This window comes from Lithobates pipiens, unplaced genomic scaffold (assembly GCF_037356315.1).
Source record: "Lithobates pipiens isolate NorthernLeopardFrog02 unplaced genomic scaffold, aLitPip1_a1.2 Scaffold_16, whole genome shotgun sequence".
Lineage (NCBI taxonomy): Eukaryota > Metazoa > Chordata > Amphibia > Anura > Ranidae > Lithobates > Lithobates pipiens.
This window is the reverse complement of record NW_027507748.1, coordinates 586,129,940-586,152,164: the sequence shown is the minus strand read 5'-3', so window position 1 is coordinate 586,152,164 and position 22,225 is coordinate 586,129,940. Positions and strand designations below refer to the sequence as shown.

Genomic DNA, 22,225 nt, shown 5'->3' with positions numbered 1-22,225 from the left:
GCCAACCCAAGTGAAGGACGTTTTATCCCAAGATTGGAAGTCTAAACAAAGCTTTGTTAGTAAGGGGGCATAGTTATGCGTATATAGGGAGTCCAGGCTACTAGAGAGTTGAACACCTAAATATCCCATTGAAGAATATGCCCAAGCAAAGGGGAAAGGCCCCCCCCCCCCCCTCTCAAGGCGGCAGCCATGACCGGAGGGATCTTAATCGGCAAGATCTCAGATTAGGCATAAGTAACCTTAAAGTTAGAAACTTGGCTATAAGCTGGTAATTCCATCAGTCTTGGCAGGGAAACCGTAAGATCCACCACATGAAATAGGATATCATCCACGTATGCGAAAGTTTATGTTACGTGGAACCCACGATTACCCCCTTGATGTTCTGGTTAGCTGATATTTCCCAAAACCAGTGCCATCAAAAGGGGTGAAAGCAGACACCCCTGTCTTGTGCTATTCAGATAGGGAACACTGAGGACAGACAACCATTCAACCTTAACTTTGGCGGAGAGTGACTCAAAGTGCAGCTATCCAGAGCAACATATGAGGCCCCAACTTAGCCAGCACTGCATTGAGAAAACCCCAGTCCACATGATCAGACACCTTCTCGGCATCTGTGGAAAGAATAAATTATGGGGGCAGATTTTGGCATGCCTAGGCCCAATGAATAAGCTGTAAAGCCCGGATAGAATTATCACGGACCTCCCGACCCACCATAAAGCCTGTCTGGTCTAGGCGGACTATTTTGGGGAGGAGAGGTTTAAGGCGATTGGCAAGGATTTTGGCAAATAGTTTAGATCTGTATTCAGTAGAGATCGGGCGGTAGCTCTGTAGGAGAGTATGGTCTTTCCCGTCTTATGGGAGGACAGTGATGTGAGCCAGTGAAGCCTCCTGTGGGAGATGCCCCTCTAAGGTTAAATAATTGAGGAAGGTGCACATAGGTGCCTGTAGCCTCACAATTTTTTTTTTTTTTAAGTATTAAGCCTTCGTGAAGATGTCCAGCCCTGGGCTCTTCCCGTCATGAAGAGACTTCACTGTAGCCATCAACTCTGTCCGGGATATGGGTATCTCTAGCGCTGTCTGCTGCTCGAGAGATAGATTGGGGAGACCCGAAGAAGAGATAGGCTTCTATCCTTCGCTTGTTTCTGCACCATGTCTGCTGGAGAGGCATTGGAATCTAAGTTAAAGAGGGCCAAATAATAGTCTCAGAACAGTGACACGATTCTCGTATTATGTTGTACCGGTTCCCCCGTGGGAGTATGTTTAGAAACGTGATGATACGCGCTGCTTCCATAGAGCCCTGGTCAACATTCTGCCACATTTATTACCATGTTCATAATACCCATGAGCTACATAGCACAGCCATCTATAGAGCCGCTAGTCTAAGACTTTGCTTCCTGATAGAACTATGCAAGCTTTTTTCCAAAGCGCCCAGGTCCGCATTTCTTGATGCTGCAAGTCTGCTTGTTGTAAAGCCCCAAAAAAAAAAAAACATTGGGAGTCTACTTGTCGCTCCATTTTCACCTTAGTACTCCATGCGATAAGTGTGCTTTTTTACTACTGCCTTATGGTCCTCCCAAAGTGTACCCAATAGTGAGACAAGGTCTGCTCTTTCCCCTATACCACTTAGGGTCATCTAAGGGGTTCTCATTAAGTCTCCACAACCAGGATTTGGATGCCATGAGGCAATTCAAGAGTTATGGACACAGGGGCATGATCAGAGGTAATCTGGTCAAATAGAAGAGTCAGTCAATAAGCGTAAGCTACTCTGATCAACTAATAACAAATCGATTCTAGTATACACCCCATGAACGGTAGAGTAGTAGCTATAATTCTTCTCGGAGACATGCATAACCCTCCAGCAGTCAATTAGAGTGTTTCTGTAGGTACTTGCAGAAATGCTTAAAGGCGGCAAAGGAATGCATAGAGCGACTTGAAGAGGTATCAACCATTGGGTCAGGGCTGACATTAAAGTCCCCTCCCAAGACTAATCTTCCCTCCCGGAAGTCTGCCAGACTATCAAGGACTGTCAATGAACGAGAGCTGTTGGGCGTTTGGGGCATAAAAAGGTAACAAATGTGTAAACCTGTTCCATGATGGTTCCCTTCAAGAAGATGTACCCTACATGTTTTTAACCCTTTGGCTGTTATTGATTGTATACTGAACACCACAAGTGTCTTTGCTATACCCGCTTTAAACCCCTGAAAGAATGTGATTCTGAAACATGTCAGGTGCTTCTGGTTGACTGGCCATTGCTGGACCATGTTTTGATGTCAACATATTGTAGAACACTGTTCATGTATAAAACTTTGTTTCATTATGATATCAACCATAAAGTTGTTCTTAAACAATTTGTATTGAGATTTTAAGCTTTATTACTGGTTATTTATGAGTATTTGGATAGTTATAGGTCCAAAAAGTCCCATAGCAGGGTTTTGTTTGCTCGGTGCAATTTCCCTTATAATGAAATATTCAACAGAGAAATGTGGACATGATGACATTGAAGGCATGGTCCAAGCCTTGTCATCCTTATTCACTACTTGGCAAGTCAGCAGCCTGCAACAAGCATATGTAGAACAGATGCAGGGACAGCAGATGTGCACATTCTTATTTGGGGTTAAGGACTCACTGGGTAGTGAAGAATAACAATTCCAGGCCTTTCGAGTACAAGTCAGCAATAACACAACTATTTATATCTAGCACAAAGAAACATGACACATTATTAAAAGAAAATTCACAATTTCAATAAATGTGAATGTATTTATATTTCCCAGACAAATAAAAACAAAAATGAAAAATAAATTAATCCCTTGGCTGAGGATGCAGGAGAGTTGTCACGCAGTCTGAGAGACGATGTTCGGCTAGTATCTGCCATAGTGACCAGGTGTACTGCACTGGTAGGCAAGGCCAGGGATACCAAGAAACGGCCTTCACTGCAGGAAGATGGTGCAGCTTCTGCTGTGAGGGGAATTGTTGTTAGGGCACTCTCTGGAGACAGGACTAAGCCTTGGAAGTCCCTGCCTGGGCCGCTGTCAACTGCTGGATTTTTATGCTCATCATTTCTATGACAGCTGCAGAGATAGAGTAAATAAAAATCAAATGAAGCCACAGATGCATAAAAAAAAAAAAAAAAAAAAAAAAAAAAAAATTTATAAGAACACACCACACTACACAGAATATAGACATTGACAACACGTCTAGATTAATTTGTGTGTGTCCCACAGCAAGACTTTTAGGCTGGGTTCACACTATTGCGAACTGGATGTGGGTTTCTTCACATAGCAAGAGATTGTGACAGCTCTCTATTGAGTTGGTTCACACATCACCTCAGTGACTCTGGTGCAAATTGCACAGGAGCCCTCTGCGTCTTTTGGTCCATTTCAGGTCTGAATTCAGCCCAATATGTGGGATGAAATCAAACCTGAAACTGTGAATGGGGACACAACTGGCTCCTGCTGTGAGTCACTGCATAAATTGCATGGGCTTGTCCTTCTGCATCTTTATTGCTTTACTGGGCAAGAGCACAACAATAAAATAATAAAAAAACTCCTTACTAATAATCCTCTTTTTCTAAATAAAGAAGGAGATTAAAAGCTAAAAAAACTGTAGTTTATGAAGACGATGCGTTAGGATGCATCTGCAGGAAATTACCGCCCCGCACACTGCTCTGTGTGTTGTGTGAAATAACACAAAGTAAGTAACATGAACATGGCACTCGTTTTTTAAAACTGCAACAGCACCACTTAAATTGTATGTAAAGGTAAAAGTTGTTTTATAAAGTTTAGGACTGAGTCCAGGAGGGGTTAGACCTGTCGAGTTTTCTTTTGCCATTTGACAGATTCACCCTAATGGGGAAAAAAAAAAAAAAAAACTACTGTTGAAGTGTCCACTTCCTATGACACCTCGGCTTGGTTCACACTTCTGTGACCTGAAAGTCGCGCGACTTGTGGTGCCACTTTGTCAGGCGACTGAAGACTTGAGTGCAACTTTGTTAGAAGTATAGAAGAGACATTTCCTTGAAGAAATAGTACAGGAAGCTTCCCTTCAGTAGTGCTAATTAACAACTTCAGCCCTGGAAGGTTTTACCCCCTTCATGACCAGGTAATTTTTTGCGATACGGCACTGCGTTACTTTGCAGTGATCAATGCTAAAAACCATGCACAGTTTCTGTACTAATGACACTGGCGGGAGGGGGTTAACATCAGGGGAGATCAAAAAGGGTAAGCGTATCCCTAGGAGGTGCTTGCTAAGGCTGGATTCACACCTATGCAGTTTTGGTGCTTTTTGCATTTTGCAGACTTGCACTACAGTCCATTTGCCATGGTTTCTTATGGAACACACTCTGTAGTGCAAATCTGCAAAATGCAAAAAGCACAAAAAATGCATAGGTGTGAATCCAGCCTAACTGTGTGGGAGATGGACTGAATTAACCCAGAGATTCGTGTTTCTGCTTAGTGGCGGGAAGAGGGGCATCGCATCCGCCAGACCCACTGATTGGCCAGAGGGGGAGCCAATCAGCACGCGCATGGCGCCTACTGCACGGAATGACATACATGTACATCGTTTCCAACAATAGAGCCAAGGAAGGCGGTCTTTAACCGCCTCATGCAGATATACTGGGGCAGAAGGGCACGTACAGGTAGAATCACGTACCTGTATGTTGCACTTGAAGAGTCGGGTTGCGGGCACGACCACCGGGAGCTTCGTGAGAGCAATCACGGGTACCATGGACTCAATGTCCGCGGGCATACCCACGATCGTCTAACGGAGAGGAGGAATGGGGAAATGCAAATGTAAATCAGCACTTCCTAGTTCTGCCTAGTGACACTGATCACAGCTCCCTGTAATCGGGAGCGGTGATCAGTGATGTGTAACACGTAGCTAAATCCCCAGTTAGAATCACTCCCTAGGACACACTTAACCCCTACAGCGCCACCTAGTGTTAACCCCTTCACTGCCAGTCACATTTACACAGTAATCAATGCATAATCTCACTGAACGCTGTATAAATGTGAATGGTCCCAAAAATGTGTCAAAATTGTCCGATATGTTCGCCATAATGTCGCAGTTATAAGGAGAAAAATAAAAATAAAAAATGTACGGTAAAAAGCTGATCGCCGCCATTACTAGTAAAAAAAAAAAAAAAAAAAAAAAAAAGGTTTTCATAAAAATGCCATAAAACCATCCCCTATTTTGTTGACGGTTTTGCGCAAACGCTTATCTCGATTTCTTTTTAACCAAAAATACACATTAAAAAAAAATGTGTTTTTTTTGCTTTTTTGTTTATAGCGCAAAAAAAAATAAAAATAAAACCACACTGCAGAGGTGATCAAATACCACCAAAAGAAATCTCTATTTGTGGGGGGGTGGACATCAGTTTTGTTTGGGAGCCACGTCGCACGACTGCACAATTGTCAGTTAAAGTGACGCAGTGCCGAATCGCAAAAAGTGCTCTGGTCTTTGGCCAGCCAAATGGCCCTGGACTGAAGTGGTTAAAAAGTACAAAATAAAGCAATTTTGTCTGTGTTGCTTTTCAAGATTTACCCTTGTCAGTCCTTTTGAAAGGGACTGAAAGAGCAAATCTCTCTAATGGCACACCCTGCATACCTGTAAATAGGAGTTTCCAATCCTTTCTTACTTCAGAAAAAAAAAAAAAAAAAAAAACGAAGTTTTGAAGGGACAGGCTTTGAAACCATTTAGGGGAATCAATAACTGACAGCATGGGCTTGCTCACACCACATTCACTGGGCCCTCCGATTCCCCGTCTTGAATTGTACTGTAATGTCTGCCCTAATGTTGTAAAGCGCTGCGTAAACTGTCTGCGCTATATAAATCCTGTATAATAATAATAATAAATAATAATAAGTCAACGCAGCCAACACATGGACAAAGCAAAAAAAACCTTGCTTTGCATTTTCACTGTTCACACCAATGCTCTGTGTTAGTGTGCACTGTAAATGGGCAGGAAGCGTTTATATTTTACAATATGTTAGGAAAAAGGAAAGCAATGTTGCCAGCATATGTGCTGACACATGCGATGCGGTGTTTACGTAACCTAAGATGGGACAATTAGTACATTTAACTTTCTCATGTGACATGGGAGGACTAAAACAGAAAATTAGGTTACAACTCCATGTCCTAAATATCTCTGCCAATAGACCGTATTGGGCGTTACCTTGTTTCATGCCGTGCTTTTCCTGTAGAGCTGGCTGAATCTTCTCGATTTGCTTTGTAAGGAAGTCTATCTTCCTTTTAAAGAAATCTTTGGCATCTGCTGCAGTCTGAAGAGAGTTGTGAATTCACAGAGAGGAAAATTTTTTTTAAAACACACTACAAAATAACAACCACAAAGAAACTAAAGGGTAAAAAATTAAAAAATAAATAAAAACTAACGCCTTATCTACGTATTCAATCATAAGTCTGCTTTAAAGGACAGCTGCAAGCCAGGGTGTGGCAAAAGGTATTCTTTAGCAATGATAAAATAACTGCTAGAAATGAAATACAAAATAGTAAAAATTGGAGCAGGCCCCATCATTGGTGGTCGGAGAAATGGCCCATGTACATTGGTGGTCAATGGAGAAATGGTTAGCCAATCTGCCTCACAGAATCTGTGACAACATCTGGGAGGTGCCGTGGTTGACAAAGAAAAATAAATAATCTAGGAATCCATTTGTGACTTAAAACGATCTAGAAAGGCAGGAACAGGAATGATTTCCTTGGTTTAAATTGGGCTTAACCCATGGCACAAAACTCCAGAATATATTTATTTTATAGGGAAGTTTTGAAGATTTCCTGATATGTACATCCAGATATCGAATATATCCTATTACTATACCATTTTGGTGTTTCACCACCAGTTATGTTAGCTCATAGTTGAAAATAAACATACCTTCTCTACATAGTATCCAGTTCCCACATCTACTAGCACATTAGAGACGTTGCTAAGTGTTCCAGGCACATACATCTGTTGCAGGTAGTGGGTAAGGAAAGTAATATAGCCATACTTATTTCTACCAATATATACTGTGGCAGCAATAAAGCCTTGAAATATTGTCAATTCCCACTTATGCATTTTTTTCCTGTTTGCTGGGTACTCTAAATGACAGGGCTTTAAAGGGTTTCCATTACGAGGGACAAAATGATGGATGCCATTGCTGACCTCCCTAGAAAATGGCTAGAGGACTGGCTCTCATGCAAACCTGTTAGGCTGCTTTCACACTGCGGCACGTTACAGTCATTTTTGCGCTAAAAATAGCACCTGTAAACTTCCTCTTCTGCAGCCCCAGTGTGAAAGCCTGAGTGCTTTCAGACTGGGACGGTGCGCTTGCAGGACAGGAAAAAAGTCCTGCAAGCAGCATCTTGGGACGGTGGGGGAATGCTGTATACACGGTTCCTTCATCACCCCTGCCTATTGAAATGAATGGGCACCACTTTTAACCCCTTCTGGGGGGGTGGGGTAAAAAGCGCCGCTATAAACGGCAGTAAAGCACCACTAAAACTAGCAGGCACTTTACCCCTAACGGACCCGCCGCTTCTGTGTGAAAGTGGCCTTAGTTTTACTTTCAGTCACTGACCTGAAATAATGCAGAGCAGTAAAAGGCAGAGAAAAGTCTGGATCACCCGAGACAAGTATGAAGAGGAATTCTAACTACTGAAAAAGAAGGGTCAGTCAAGCAGCTTGTCACGACAAAAAGTAAAAGTCTGCAATAGCAGTCTACAAGCTTCTTTCAAAACAGATTGCTTTTAATTAAAATATTATAAATTCAGCCTAAGGCCTACAATAAAAGAGTAAATTATTATATAAATAATAATCTCCTGCTGTTCAAAAAAAAAAAAATAATAATAATAAAACACCCCACCAACTTACCTAGGACAGCGGCTGTCCAATTAATTTAAACAAAATTTAGGAAAGGTGGGTATACCAACAGTACAGCCCTTTAATTTAAAACTAAAAACAGAATTAGCTGTCATCCCTCCACAGAATACATGGGGGTTTCGCTGGTGTCTGGCTACTAAACAGACTTAGGCAGGCCAAAGATTATGCAATTTTCTTTCCTGCATCCATGGGTTGCAGGAAAGAAATCGCTCGATTTCCCCCCCCCCCCCCCCAATAAAAACAGTGAATGTTGAAGGGGGAATCCCACCCTTGGAGCAATCGTGTTCTCCCAGCAGGGGGAGTACTGGAAGCCATGCCTGCCAGGAGAGCACAATGAATATTGCTATAGCTGCTGGCAATCGCATGCTAGTTGTACCCAAGTTGATCGACGGATCGACACGGATACAATCAGATGCCCATAGATTGTTCAAATCAACCGCTCCCTGCTGAGCCAGCCGAGATTCGAACTATCTATAGCCAGCCAGCTGTGTCTCAGTTGGGCTTTCTGCCAAAGCGACAATGCAAGAATGTTCAGGTGATCTACCCAGTGGGAACAAACACACACTTTATCAATTTTATAACCCAGCAGAGATTCTATACTGCATCCATTGAATCAAAAGTGTAAGCTGCATTTTATGATCGATTCTATCATCTACCCGTCAGCTGGATGTGAAACACAATCACATAAAAGATGGAAAGTCCTGACACCAGCACCACGTTTCAAGTGAAATGTTCAGTTATGTGTAAATATACAAGCTTTAACCAAACTGAGGTCTTGGTTTGCAACTGCTTTAGGCACCTTTCACAGTGGGCAGTTACCATCAATCGGATCCACCTGCTTAGCAGGGGGATCTGTCCTCCGAGCAGGCATATGACAGATGTGTCCGCTCCGCTATGCGGAGTGGACATGTTTTCTATGGGGCTGTCAGATGGAAATGGACTGCTTGTCCATTTCCATCCACCTGTCATCTGATCCGATTGACGGATGTGGAACGGATCCCCTTTCAGAAGAGTGTGTTTGGGGCCTAAGGATCCATTCGCACCTGGCCATTTTTGGGATTGTGGGTAGAATTGCTGCGATTCTGCCTGTGTTCTCATAACACACTACAATTGCAAAACACAGGTTCAGGTGCCATTATTTTCAATGACACCTAAAACGTGGTGTCGTTTTGCTGCGATTGCCAATAAATCATGTGATATATAACCTTGTGTGAAGCTCGTCACCCAAAATGAGCAGAAGCTTCTTTTGGGCAACATGCGATTTGTGGTGATAAAACTGCATGACAACCTCAGCAAAACCACAGTTTTATATACCACTGAAAATAATGGCACCTGAACCTGCGTTTTGTGATTGTAGCGATTTTTGAGATTGCGCAGAATCGCTGCAATTCTGCTAGCAATCCCAAAATGTCCAGGTGTGAATGTACTCTAAAGATTCTGCACCTGAACCAGGTTTCAAGTGAAATGTTCAGTTAGGTTTAAAGATAAAGGTTTTAAAATGGGTTAGGTTTAAATCTAACTTAGTTTCCAACTAATTTAAAGAAGACCTAAAAAGGAAAAGAGTTTTCATTTTGGATAGAATAAGGCCCTTTTCACACGGAGATGATCTCCTACTGAACGAAGTAGAGAGGGAAGGATGTCACAGTTTATGCAGAGTGGACACAGGTTGACCCAGCTGACCTACAGGTCAGGTGTAAACAGACTCAGCCATCTGTTTATATCAGGCTACCTCTGATCCATTCCACCAAAACGAAAGAGGATGCAGTTTTTTCTTCTACTGCACCTGATCGAATCTGGAGGCAGGTGGGTGTAAAAGGAACATGCTGGAAAATGTCACCTCTATTTGGCAAGAACAGTAAACGTGACAATTAGAGAGGGTGAACCTGTACAACGGGGGAACAGACAGCAATAAAAACCTGACAGGGTTTATACAGGGGTTGATGGGTCCCTCTCCAAAGCTCATTTTAGGTTTGGGCCTGAAATAACATTGTAAACCAGAAAAAGGATACAGAGCTTGTCAGAGGAACAAGAATTTGTTTACCTGTAAAAGAAAGAAAGAATATAGAGTTAGTACTAGCTGCATCATACTCCAGAATACCAAGAGCATTAGCAGCCAAATACAATAAAACAGGCCAAGTATGAAAAGCAATACCTACTGACCAAATTGCACATTACTGAGGTCAGCACACCATATAATGCATTCCGATTATAATTGTTATAGGTATTGGACTGTGAAATTCACATTTTGATATTGGACCTGTTAATAAACAAATCTGAAAACTATTAGTAGTCACCTACCTTCATTACTTTTATGGAGAATATTCAGACATTCCTTGGCCTCTACAAACTTGGTCTGCACCACTTTTAACTGAGCAATCGATGAAGACAGGAACTCTACTTCCTAAAATAAAAAGTAAAAATAGAGGGACATAATTAGCTGTAGTGACTTGCAATTGTGCAGCACTGCAGAAATGTACCATATAGCTCAGCAGTGCTGTTAAACGATTTCTATTGGTTGAACTATCGGGAATTGCTTTGCCTAGAGCATTGGGGTCCTTGGTTTAATGCCCATCAGAATCATTTACCGTATATACTCGAGTATAAGCCGAGATTTTCAGCCTCTTTTTTGAGGCTGAAAGTGCCCCCCTCGGCTTATACTCGAGTCATCGCTGTCTGCCCGCTCGATCAGCGTGTCGAGCAGACAGACAGCGGCCATTCTATAATTCAAAAGCCGCGCCTCCGGCTCCGCCTTCGCCTGTGATAGGCGGAACACTGAATTCCCCAGCAGCCTGTGTTCCGCCTATCACGGACATCGTCTCATCCTCGTACTACGGACGAGGATGATACGATGTCCGTGATAGGCGGAACACAGGCTGCTGGGAAATTCAGTGTTCCGCCTATCACAGGCGAAGGCGGAGGCGCGGCTTTTGAATTTTACAATGGCCGCCGACGAAGAGGGCACGGGACGGAGGCAAGGCAAGGCACGGGACGGGACGGAGGCAAGACAAGGCACGACACGGGACGGAGGCAAGGCACGGGACGGAGGCAAGGAGGCAAGGCACGGGACGGAGGCTCGGGACAAAGGCTCGGGACACAGGTAGGCTGGACACACACACACACACACACACACACGGATGGATGGAGACACACACACACACAGGGATGGATGGATGGATGGATGGATGGAGACACACACACACACACAGGGATGGATGGATGGATGGAGACACACACACACACACAGGGATGGATGGATGGATGGAGACACACACACACACACAGGGATGGATGGATGGATGGAGACACACACACACACACAGGGATGGATGGATGGATGGAGACACACACACACACACAGGGATGGATGGATGGATGGAGACACACACACACACACAGGGATGGATGGATGGATGGAGACACACACACACACAGGGATGGATGGATGGATGGAGACACACACACACACACACACACACACAGGGATGGATGGATGGATGGAGACACACACACACACACACACACAGGGATGGATGGATGGATGGAGACACACACACACACACACACACAGGGATGGATGGATGGATGGAGACACACACACACACAGGGATGGATGGATGGATGGAGACACACACACACACAGGGATGGATGGATGGATGGAGACACACACACACACACACAGGGATGGATGGATGGATGGAGACACACACACACACACACAGGGATGGATGGATGGATGGACACACACACACACACACAGGGATGGATGGACGGACACACAGGGATGGACGGACACACAGGGATGGACGGACACACAGGGATGGACGGACACACAGGGATGGACGGACACACACACAGGGATGGACAGGCATGTCTCACCCTCGGCTTATACACGAGTCAATAAGTTTGCCAGTTTTTTTGGGGGTAAATTGGGGGCCTCGGCTTATATTCGGGTCGGCCTATACTCGAGTATATACGGTATTTAAAAAATAAAAATAAAATAAAAAAAAAACAGTAAAGTTACCATTTTTTTTTTTCGTCCAAAAGTTTTGACTACCCGTTTTTATTTAGTATATAGGTTTTTTTTTTTTCCCCCCATCTAAATCATACATACAAGTAAACTGATTGGAGGTTTGTTTTGTTTAATTGTAAGAAATTTTCTGCATCACTTATGAAGGCTGCTTTTACACTGGAGCGGGCAAGCGTTGATGGTAAAACGCAAGTTTTAGCGGCTCTTTACCATCATTTTAGCGGCGCTATTTGGCTGCTAGTGGGGCACATATAACCCAGCTAGCGGCCAAGGAAGAGGTTAAATGCGCCCATGAAGCACTGCTGCCAAATCGCATTGCATGCGCTTCGGCAGTGGTGCCCATTCATATCAATGGGCAGGAGTGGTGGAGGAGTGGTATACACCACTCCAAACGTGCTGCTTGCAGGACTTTTTTTTTCCTGCCAGCGCATCGCCTCAGTGTGAAAGCACTCCGTCTTTCACACAGACTGCAGGGGAGCCATTTTGCAGGCACTTTACAGGCGCTATTTTTAGCCCAAAAGCGCCTGAAAAACGCCCCAGTGGGAAAGGTGTGTTAGATCAAGGGGGATTAAAAAAAAAAAAAAAATAATAATAATAATAATAATAATAATAATAATAATAATAATAATAATTAAAAAAGGAAAAAATAAATAAATAAAATAAAATCGGCCTAACATATCGGCCCAAAAAAAAAAAAATCGGCATCATATATCGGCCGCCATGATTTCTAAATATCGGCATCAGCCAGAGAAAAACCCATATCGGTGGACCTCTAGTCACCAGGCCATCAGGGTACCCGAGTACCTGTCACCAGGCCATCAGGGTACCCGAGTACCTATTTGCAGCCCATGTCTCATAGAATATACGTTGGGGTGTTTGCTTTCCAAAATGGGGTCATTTTGTGGGTAATTTCACTGTCCGGGTGGTCCAGGACCTTCAAAAGTGTGATAGGCATTTATGAAATGAAATCTGTCATTTATGCTCCTAGAACGCCTGAACGCACTACTTCAATGTTCGGCCTCTCTATGTGGCCAGGCTGTGTAAAAGTCCTGCACATGTGGTATCGCCATACTTGGGAGGAGTAGCAGAATGTATTTTGGGGTGTAATTTTTGCTATATACATGCTATGTGTTAGAAATATCTTATAAATTGACAATTATGTGAAAAAAAAAAAATGCGTTTTAATTTTTTTCCACATATTCCAAAAACTTGTGAAAAAAAAAAAAATGAACCATTCAAAAGACTCATTATGCCTCACAGATTATACGTTGGGGTGTTTGCTTTCCAAAAATGGGGTAATTTTATGGGAAATTCCATTGTCCTGGTACTCCAGGGCCTTCAAAAATGTAATAGGTGGTTGAGAAATGAGATGCGTCATTTTTGCTTGTAGAACGTCTGAAGGTACTACATCAATGTTGGTGCTCTGTATGTGGCCAGGCTGTGTAAAAGTCTCACACATGTGGCATTTCCGTACTCGGGAAGAGTAGTAGAATGTATTTTTGGGTGTAATTTGTTGTATGCATATACTGTGTGTGAGAAATAACCTGATAATATGACAATTTTGTAAAAAAAAAAAAAAAAAAAAAAAAAAATCTTCATTTTGCAAAGAATTGTGGGAAAAAATTACAACTTAAAAAAACTCACCATGCTACTTACTTAATGCCTTGGAATGTCTACTTTGTAAAAAGGGGTCATTTGGGGGGTATTTGTACTTTCCTGACTTGTTAGTGTCTCAAGAAATGAGGTACACCTGATGTATTAAAGGCCTGATCAGGAGTGATCAATTTTCAGCGATTGGCACCATAGTTTGTAGACTAAGGCCGCGTACACACGGGCGGACTGTTCGCCCAACCTTGTCCGCTGAACAGTGTTTGGGCGGACAGTCCGCTCGTGTGTGGGCTTTCAGCGGACAGTTTCAGCGGACAGTTGGACGGACAAAGTCTTTCGGAAATTCCGAAAAACTGTCCGCTGAAACTGTGTTTGAGCGAACAGTCCGCCCGTGTGTGGGCCTGTCCGCTGTACTTTCGAAATGAGCGGACTGTTCCCGCTCGGAAAGTCCGCCCATTTCGAGCGCGTGTACAGGTAGGCGGGGCCCGCGAAGGAGACGTCGCGGGCTCCGCCGCCTGGAATGGGCTTAAAGGGGAACCCCAACGCCGAAAAAAATCGGCGTGGGGGTTCCCCCAAAGTCCACACCAGACCCTTGTCCGAGCACGCTACCCGGCCGGCCAGGAAAGGGGGGCGAGCGAGCGCGCCCCCCCTCCTGAGCCGTACCAGGCCGCGTGCCCTCAACATGGGGGGTGCCTTGGGGAAGGGGGGGCCGCGCGGCCCCCCCACCCCAAAGCACCTTGTCCCCATGTTGATGAGGACAAGGGCCTCTTCCCGACAACCCTGGCCGTTGGTTGTCGGGGTCTGCGGGCGGGGGGCTTATCGGAATCCGGGAGCCCCCTTTAAGAAGGGGGCCCCCGGATACCGGCCCCCCACCCTATGTGAATGAGTATGGGGTACAATGTACCCCTACCCATTCACCTGTGAAATAAAGTACAAAAAAAAACACAACACAGGGAAAAAATATTTTATTGCACAGCTCCGGGGGTCTTCCGTCTTCGGGGGTCTTCTCGCCGGACTCCTCCGCTATCTGTGTGTAGCTCTTTTACTAGCGGAGGAGTCCGGCTTTCTTCCTCCCCGCCGCCGGCCTCTTCTCCCGACTTCGGGGGTCTTGTCCCCCTCTTCGGTTCTTCTGCCGGGCCACCGCGCCGCCTTGTAGCTCTTTTACAGGCGGTGGCCCGGTCTTCTGTCGCCGCTGTCGTCGTCGCCGCCGCCGCCGCCTTCCGTTCTTGTTCTTCTTCTTGTTCTTCTTCTTCTTCTCCTGGAGATGTTGACTCGACGATCTCTCCGGCCGGAATGCCAGAGCAGCGCTGTGCGGTCACTTATATAGTGACAATGGGGCGGTGTCACATGGTATATGTCACATGGGTTGGTCACATGGTGACCCCGCCCCCTTACGATGTCATAGTCCCCATGTGACATCAACCCATGTGACCAACCCATGTGACATATACCATGTGACACCGCCCCATTGTCACTATATAAGTGACCGCACAGCGCGGCTCTGGCATTCCGGCCGGAGAGATCGTCGAGTCAACATCTCCAGGAGAAGAAGAAGAAGAAGAACAAGAACGGAAGGCGGCGGCGGCGACGACGACAGCGGCGACAGAAGACCGGGCCACCGCCTGTAAAAGAGCTACAAGAAGGCGCGGTGGCCCGGCAGAAGAACCGAAGAGGGGGACAAGACCCCCGAAGTCGGGAGAAGAGGCCGGCGGCGGGGAGGAAGAAAGCCGGACTCCTCCGCTAGTAAAAGAGCTACACACAGATAGCGGAGGAGTCCGGCGAGAAGACCCCCGAAGACGGAAGACCCCCGGAGCTGTGCAATAAAATATTTTTTCCCTGTGTTGTGTTTTTTTTTGTACATTATTTCACAGGTGAATGGGTAGGGGTACATTGTACCCCATACTCATTCACATAGGGTGGGGGGCCGGTATCCGGGGGCCCCCTTCTTAAAGGGGGCTCCCGGATTCCGATAAGCCCCGCGCCCGCAGACCCCGACAACCAACGGCCAGGGTTGTCGGGAAGAGGCCCTTGTCCTCATCAACATGGGGACAAGGTGCTTTGGGGTGGCCCCCCCTTCCCCAAGGCACCCCCCATGTTGAGGGCACGCGGCCTGGTACGGCTCAGGAGGGGGGGCGCGCTCGCTCGCCCCCCTTTCCTGGCCGGCCGGGTAGCGTGCTCGGACAAGGGTCTGGTGTGGACTTTGGGGGAACCCCCACGCCGATTTTTTTCGGCGTTGGGGTTCCCCTTTAAGCCCATTCCAGGCGGCGGAGCCCCCGACGTCTCCTTCGCGGGCCCCGCCTACCTGTACACGCGCTCGAAATGGGCGGATTTGCCTCCTCCTTACGTGGGCGAGTCCGTTCATTTCAAAAGTTGAGCGAACTGTTTGCCCAACCTTGTTCGTCAAACAGTCCGCTCGTGTGTGGGCAAGTCCGCTCATGCAAATTTTGAGCGGACTGTTTGCCGAAACTGTTTGACGAACAAGGTTGGGCAAACAGTCCGCGCGTGTGTACGCGGCCTAGCTTTCACAAAGACTAAATATATACACTAATGTGGGTTATTTTTACCAAAGATAGGTAGCAGTATAAATTTTGGCCAAAATTTATGAAGAAAAATTACTAATTAGCAAAAATTTATGACAGAAACAAAGAAAAAGCAATTTTTTTCACAAAATGTACGTTTTATTTTATTTATAGCACAAAAAATAAAAAACCCACTAGTGATTAAATACCACTAAAAGAAAGCTCTATTTGTGTGGAAAAAAGGACGCAAGTTTCATATGGATACAGTGTTGGATGACTGAGTAATTGTCATTCAAACTGTGAGAGCGTTGAAAGCTGAAAATTGGTCTGGTCAGGAAGGGGGTGTAACTGCACTGTATTGAGGTGGTTAAACAGTAAGGCTCGGTTCACACAGGGGCAACACGACGTGACTTACAACACTACTCCAGGCCAGGCGACTTGCTGTGGCCAATCAGAGAATGAGCTCTCAGGGGGGAACTCCTTTTGAGAGCTGATAATTCTGAGAGTAGCCTCTGTATAGACAGAGATCCGACTTGGAGGCGACCTCCATTGAAATCAATGTGTACCAGTCGCCTACAAGTCGGATGGAAGTAGTACAGGAACCTTTTCTGAAGTCGGAGCGACTTCAGTAGCGTGCATTAAGATGGCTCCATTCACTTACATTGATTTCTATATGTTGTGAGACCTGAGGTGACTTGGGGCGACTTGAAGTCGGATCTGAGTCGCCCCTGTGTGAACCGACACTAAGTAATATGCGATTTGGGCTGGATTACAGTAGCTATAGTTTGATAATTACTTATTATAATTGACTAACTGAAAAGAAGCATCAGAGTGGGAGAGTTTACTGCCTCTAATAGAAATCAAAAATATACCTTTACCCCCCCCCCCCCCAGACTGCGCCAAATCTTCCTTAATTTGTGTCTCACACGCTCTCCTCCCAGACACTGCAGATCACAGTGGGCGGTATCAGTAACAAAGGCAGTGCTGTTCATCCAGAAAGCAGTGGGCAAGACTAGTTGTGGCCAGGTACTGACTGTCCAGCTACAGGCTCATCACTCAGCAGTGGCAATTCTGATAACCATGCCCCCTGCAACATGTTTTCAGCACAATGTAGTGAAAGCAGACAATCCTACATGGGAGTGGCAGCTCCAAATTCAGGAGCAGTGCAGCATTGTCATCAGACCATCATAGGAAGCTCTACTGGGTGGCCTTCACTGGCAGGACCAACAGACATTTGAGGGCTTTGCAGGAGAACTAAGATAAAAGTCTGATACATAATTGATAATTAATAAGTTCTGCACTAAATTTTTTGTAATGGGTGGTCATAGCTCTAAAGCCTCCTGCACAAATAAAAATAAAACACACCCTGCAAGATAAAGGCATAATGAGGTAGCAAGCATAGCATACTAGCTCATTATGAATTACTTACCCGAGAATTAATCCCCCGCAGCCATCCTCTTCTCCCCCTCAGGCCGCTGACATGTCGCCCAGGGCTTGCTTCCGGGTATCATGGCTCCGGTGCTGCGATTGGCCGGAGCCGCAATGACATCAGTCCCAAGCATTGCGTATGGGACCCGCTGCGGACGGCACAGTACAACTGAAGCTACGGCACATACTGCCATTGCTTCAGTTGGCTTAAGTGCGCATGTGCCGCATGACGTTAAGGTTTTTCACCTAAATACATTCTACGCATTAATGTGAAAAACCTTCTGTGCTGCAGCTCCCCCCCCCCCTTTTTTTCTTACCCAAGCCAGATCCGATCCAGCAATGTGTACGATAGCAGTGGCTCCTGCCGCTGTCTCCCTCCTCATTGAAACAGCTTGCTATCAGCGAGAACCATTGGCTCCTGCTGCTGTCAATCAAATGCTGTGACATGTGAGTGGGGGCAGGGTCCAAGTCCCACTGTCTGTCAATGGATGCAGCAGTGGGACTCGGGAGTGAGCATGCACGGTTGCCCCCATGGAAAGCAGCTTTCCATGGGGGCACCCACCGAAGAGGAAGGGCTTGGAGTGGCAATGAGGGAAGAGGAGAAGGATCGAACCTGCTCTACAAAACTATTGCATAGAGCAGGTAAGTATAACATGTTAGTTTATTTTTATTAAAAAAGGTTTATAACCACTTTAAGTTGCATTTAGTGAGCATGTGACATTGTGAACACAACCCCCAAGGGGTACACAGTCATGCTAGCTGGGACTTACAGTCCTGCTGCACAGAATAGCACTCACCTCATTATGTGAGACACACTCTGTGCAGTAGTAAGGGCTCAATCACATCATCTGGTATGAATAATGTAGTGTTGAAGTGCTTCTAAACTCAAGTTTTTTTTTTTTTGTTTTAATCTTCATGCATATTTTGCATGAAGGTAAAGAACATCCCCCGTTTCTAAATACTTACCCGACTCCTCTCACCGATCCAGCGCTGTCTTGGCTGTACCACCACTCTGTTCACTTCCTAGACTCACAGGAGGCCGACAGCAGCAGAAGCCATAAGCAATCAAACTCCTGTGAGGAGGGAAAGGGAGCGTGACTTGCCAGCGCTGTGTATGTGTGTATAGATGGACACAGCCCAGCTCTGGAGCATATGCTGAGGTGCCCCCTTATAATCCGGCTTGCTGAAGGGGCATCCTAAGAAGGAGGGGAGGACCGCCAAATAGGAGGGGGAAAAAAAAAAAACACATTTTAATAAATAATATTATGTGCATTGACCATGGGCCTGTTAGAGAAATCAGAGCGAAGTGGGGCAGGCCGCTGTGTATAGCAACCAGCTCTAACCTTCAAGTGGTTGTAAAGACACAAAATCTGAACAATTCACCTATTTCTCTAGCATTTACTTGCCTCTCTCCAAAGCATGAAGAGTAATTTCTCTCTTCTGTCTAGTTCCTCTGTTATCAGCACGAATCACTTCTGACAATTTTTCCTGACACCAAGAGATAAAAGGTGACAGGGGAGGGATCAGTCTGATTGACAGCCTCAACTCTGTTCCTGTGTGAAAGGGGTGTCTCCCTTCCCTCCAATCAGCTCTTAGAGCTCTTGTGCAGTGTGCGACTACAGCTGCCTGCTTTGTGAGCCTGTGAAAATTGCTTTTTATCTCTGAGTTTTACAAGGATGTACAGGACAAATGGCTGCAAATAAACAGGTACAACTTATGTAGGAGGATTTCTCTCACCTCTGTATCATCTGAGACAAGCTCTCCTGAATGATTTAGCTTGACAGATAGTAACCCACGTTTAAAATGTCAGTTTTGCTACGTTTACATGCAGCATTTAGCAGCCTTTTGCTGAGTTTGCATTTAGAAGAGTAAAAAAATAAATAAAAAAAACACGCCTGTAAAAAAGCCAACGTGGCTAAACGCAAGTTAATGCTTGAAATGCCTCTAAACACAGCTTCAGATTCAATTTTTTTGTATTACAAAAAAAGCCTTTAAACTCAACTGCCCAAAAACCACCCTGCGTACATGTACTGATAAGATGACAGGAGGAGAGTTCAGGAGCAGTTGGTGGGGGAGGGGGAACAAAAAAAAAAAAAAAAAAAAAAAACACACCCAACTGCTCCCAAACGTTTGTTTACCAGCAGCGGTGTACATGTGGCCCAAGATGGCAGCTTCCTACGCTGAAAATAGGAGGGTTTAGTTCCACATTAACCGCTTCAGCCCCATAAGATTTTATCCCATTCCCAACCAGAGCGCTTTTGCGATTCGGCACTGCCTCATTTTAACTGACAATTGCACGGTCGTGCAACGTTGCACCCAAACAAAGCCGACGCCCTTTTCCCCCACAAATATAGTTTTCTTTTGGTGGTATTTGATCACCTCTGCAGTTTTTATTTTTTGCTCTATATTTAAAAAAAAAAAAAAAAAAAAAAAAAAAACCCCACACACAAATATATATATATATATATATATATATATATATATATATATTTTTTTTTTTTTTTTTTATCGCAATATGTTGGTTTGCACAAAAGTTATATCGTCTAGAAAATAGGGGATACTTTTATTTACTAGTAACGGCAGCGATCTGCGATTTTTATTGCGACATTATGGCGGACACATCCGACACATTTTTGGGACCATTGGCATTTATACAGCAATCAGTGCTATAAAAATGGACTGATTACTTTAAAAATGTCACTGGCAGGGAAGGGGTTAACAGTAGGGGGGGGGGGGGCAATCAAGGGGTTGTGTTGTTCCCTAGTGTGTAATCTAACTGAAGGGGGAGGGGACTGACTAGGGGAGATTACAAATTGCTGTATGAACAGATGATCAGTCTCTTCTCCCCTCAGAGAGCCAGAATCTGTGTTTACACACAGATCTCAGGGTGTTACGAGTGATTGTAGGAGCCCGGCGGTAAACATGACCGCCGGGCATGCACGCCCCAGTGGCCACACAGTGAAGCATTGTAACATAACGTTGTTTCGCCCAGCCATGCCATTCTGCCGCAGTACAACTGCAGTGGCTGGTTGGCAAGTGCTTAAATGTGTGACTGGAAGATGTAAGCTAGGTCCATGCACTGCTGCTCCAGTTTTCATACATTCCACACCACGTGCAGTACACAACAATGGATCAGATCCATGTCAGTAAAAGCAAGATTGTGGTCACTATGGATTACTGACATATCATCCAAGCCTTCATTACATGGTGGGGTGATATCACACTCTGGTGTGACACATGGGGTGTGCCTGTACTGTGTGCATTGCTGGAACCCACTCAGACCAGGAGGATATATTGCAGGGTAAATGCTGGGACCTGTAGTGCCACACCCCCTCCCCGTACTGTAGAAGGAAACGGGACGGCACTCACCTGGTCCAGCTGACTTTTCAGGCCCTCTAGCTGAGGCAGAGACAGCTCGGTGATGTTCACAGTCTGCGCCATCTTGGAGGAGGAAAACCTCTCCCTGCGGGTCACTAACGAATACTTCCCATCTCACACAGCGAATAGGAAGTGACATAGAGGCTGGGGGGCGGGGCGAAGGAGAGTACAGCGCCAATCATATCCCTCATGTACTATTCCTTTCTGCGGGCAGGAAACTGCCTGTGGATTTTCTAACGGGAATCGTTGTGTGTAATGGAGTGCAGTGCGGGGTGCAATGTAAGATGTATTTGGGTGCTGGGTGTAATAGAATGCAGTTTGGGGTGTAGAGGTGTGATGGAGTGGGGTGTAGTTGGGTTTTGGGTGTGATGGAGTGCTGTATAAGATATAGTGGGGTGTATTGGAGTGCAGTTTGGGGTGTAGAGGTGTGATGGAGTGCAGTTTGGGGTGTGGTGTAGTGCAGTTTGGGGTGTAGAGGTGCGGTGGGGTGTAGAGGTGCGGTGGAGTGCAGTTTGGGGTGTAGAGGTGCGGTGGAGTGCAGTTTGGGGTGTAGAGGTGCGGTGGGGTGTAGAGGTGCGGTGGAGTGCAGTTTGGGGTGTAGAGGTGCGATGGAGTGCAGTTTGGGGTGTAGAGGTGCGATGGAGTGCAGTTTGGGGTGTAGAGGTGCGATGAAGTGCAGTTTGGGGTGTAGAGGTGCGATGGAGTGCAGTTTTTGGGGTGTAGAGGTGCGGTGGAGTGCAGTTTGGGGTGTAGAGGTGCGGTGGAGTGCAGTTTGGGGTGTAGAGGTGCGATGGAGTGCAGTTTGGGGTTTAGAGGTGCGATGGAGTGCAGTTTTTGGGGTGTAGAGGTGCGGTGGAGTGCAGTTTGGGGTGTAGAGGTGCGATGGAGTGCAGTTTGGGGTGTAGAGGTGCGGTGGAGTGCAGTTTGGGGTGTAGAGGTGCGATGGAGTGCAGTTTGGGGTTTAGAGGTGCGATGGAGTGCAGTTTTTGGGGTGTAGAGTTGTGATGGCGTGCAGTTTGGGGAAGTAGAGGTGCAGTGGAGTGCAGTTTGAGGTGTAGAGGTGTAGTGGAGTGCAGTTTGGGGTGTAGAGGTGTAAAAGAGTGCAGTAAACTCTGGTCTACACTACATTTTTCAGATTCTCTCAGACTGTAATGCCGCGTACACACGGTCAGAGAATCCGTCGGAATGCATCTTATCGGACAGTGTCGTCAGATAATCCGACTGTGTGTGGTATGCATCGGACTGAATCTCCGTCGGACCCAATTTTCCAACATGTTGGAAATATTTCCTGACCAACTGAGCCGGTCAGACGTAATCCAATCATGTGTAGAGAATTTTGATCGGACCAAGTGCCACGCATGCTCAGATCAAAGTCCTACATCAAAGCTATT

At 45.7% G+C, this 22,225-nt stretch overlaps 1 protein-coding gene across 1 annotated transcript; it reads right to left on the bottom strand.

Moving 5' to 3' along the window:
* Window positions 1-2,716: 2,716 nt before the first annotated feature.
* On the bottom strand, window positions 2,717-20,973 carry PFDN5 (prefoldin subunit 5). The gene is made up of 6 exons (XM_077483859.1): window positions 20,826-20,973; window positions 10,172-10,274; window positions 9,883-9,914; window positions 6,887-6,961; window positions 6,173-6,278; window positions 2,717-3,068 (listed from the first exon to the last, which is right to left on the bottom strand). The coding sequence occupies exons 1-6, from the start codon at window positions 20,895-20,897 to the stop codon at window positions 2,998-3,000; spliced, it is 459 nt and encodes a 152-aa protein (XP_077339985.1). The 5' UTR covers window positions 20,898-20,973; the 3' UTR covers window positions 2,717-2,997.
* Between the last annotated feature and the right edge of the window lie 1,252 nt (window positions 20,974-22,225).

Bases quoted from the DNA above. Each gene is read 5' to 3' on its own strand.
- PFDN5 (XM_077483859.1), bottom strand. From the start codon at position 20,897: ATGGCGCAGACTGTGAACATCACCGAGCTGTCTCTGCCTCAGCTAGAG. The intron at 6,962-9,882 runs GTATCCTTTTTC...TACCTGCAACAG, and splicing joins TTGTTCCTCTGACAAGCTCT to ATGTATGTGCCTGGAACACT. The intron at 6,279-6,886 runs GTATGTTTATTT...AACTCTCTTCAG, and splicing joins CTGGATACTATGTAGAGAAG to ACTGCAGCAGATGCCAAAGA.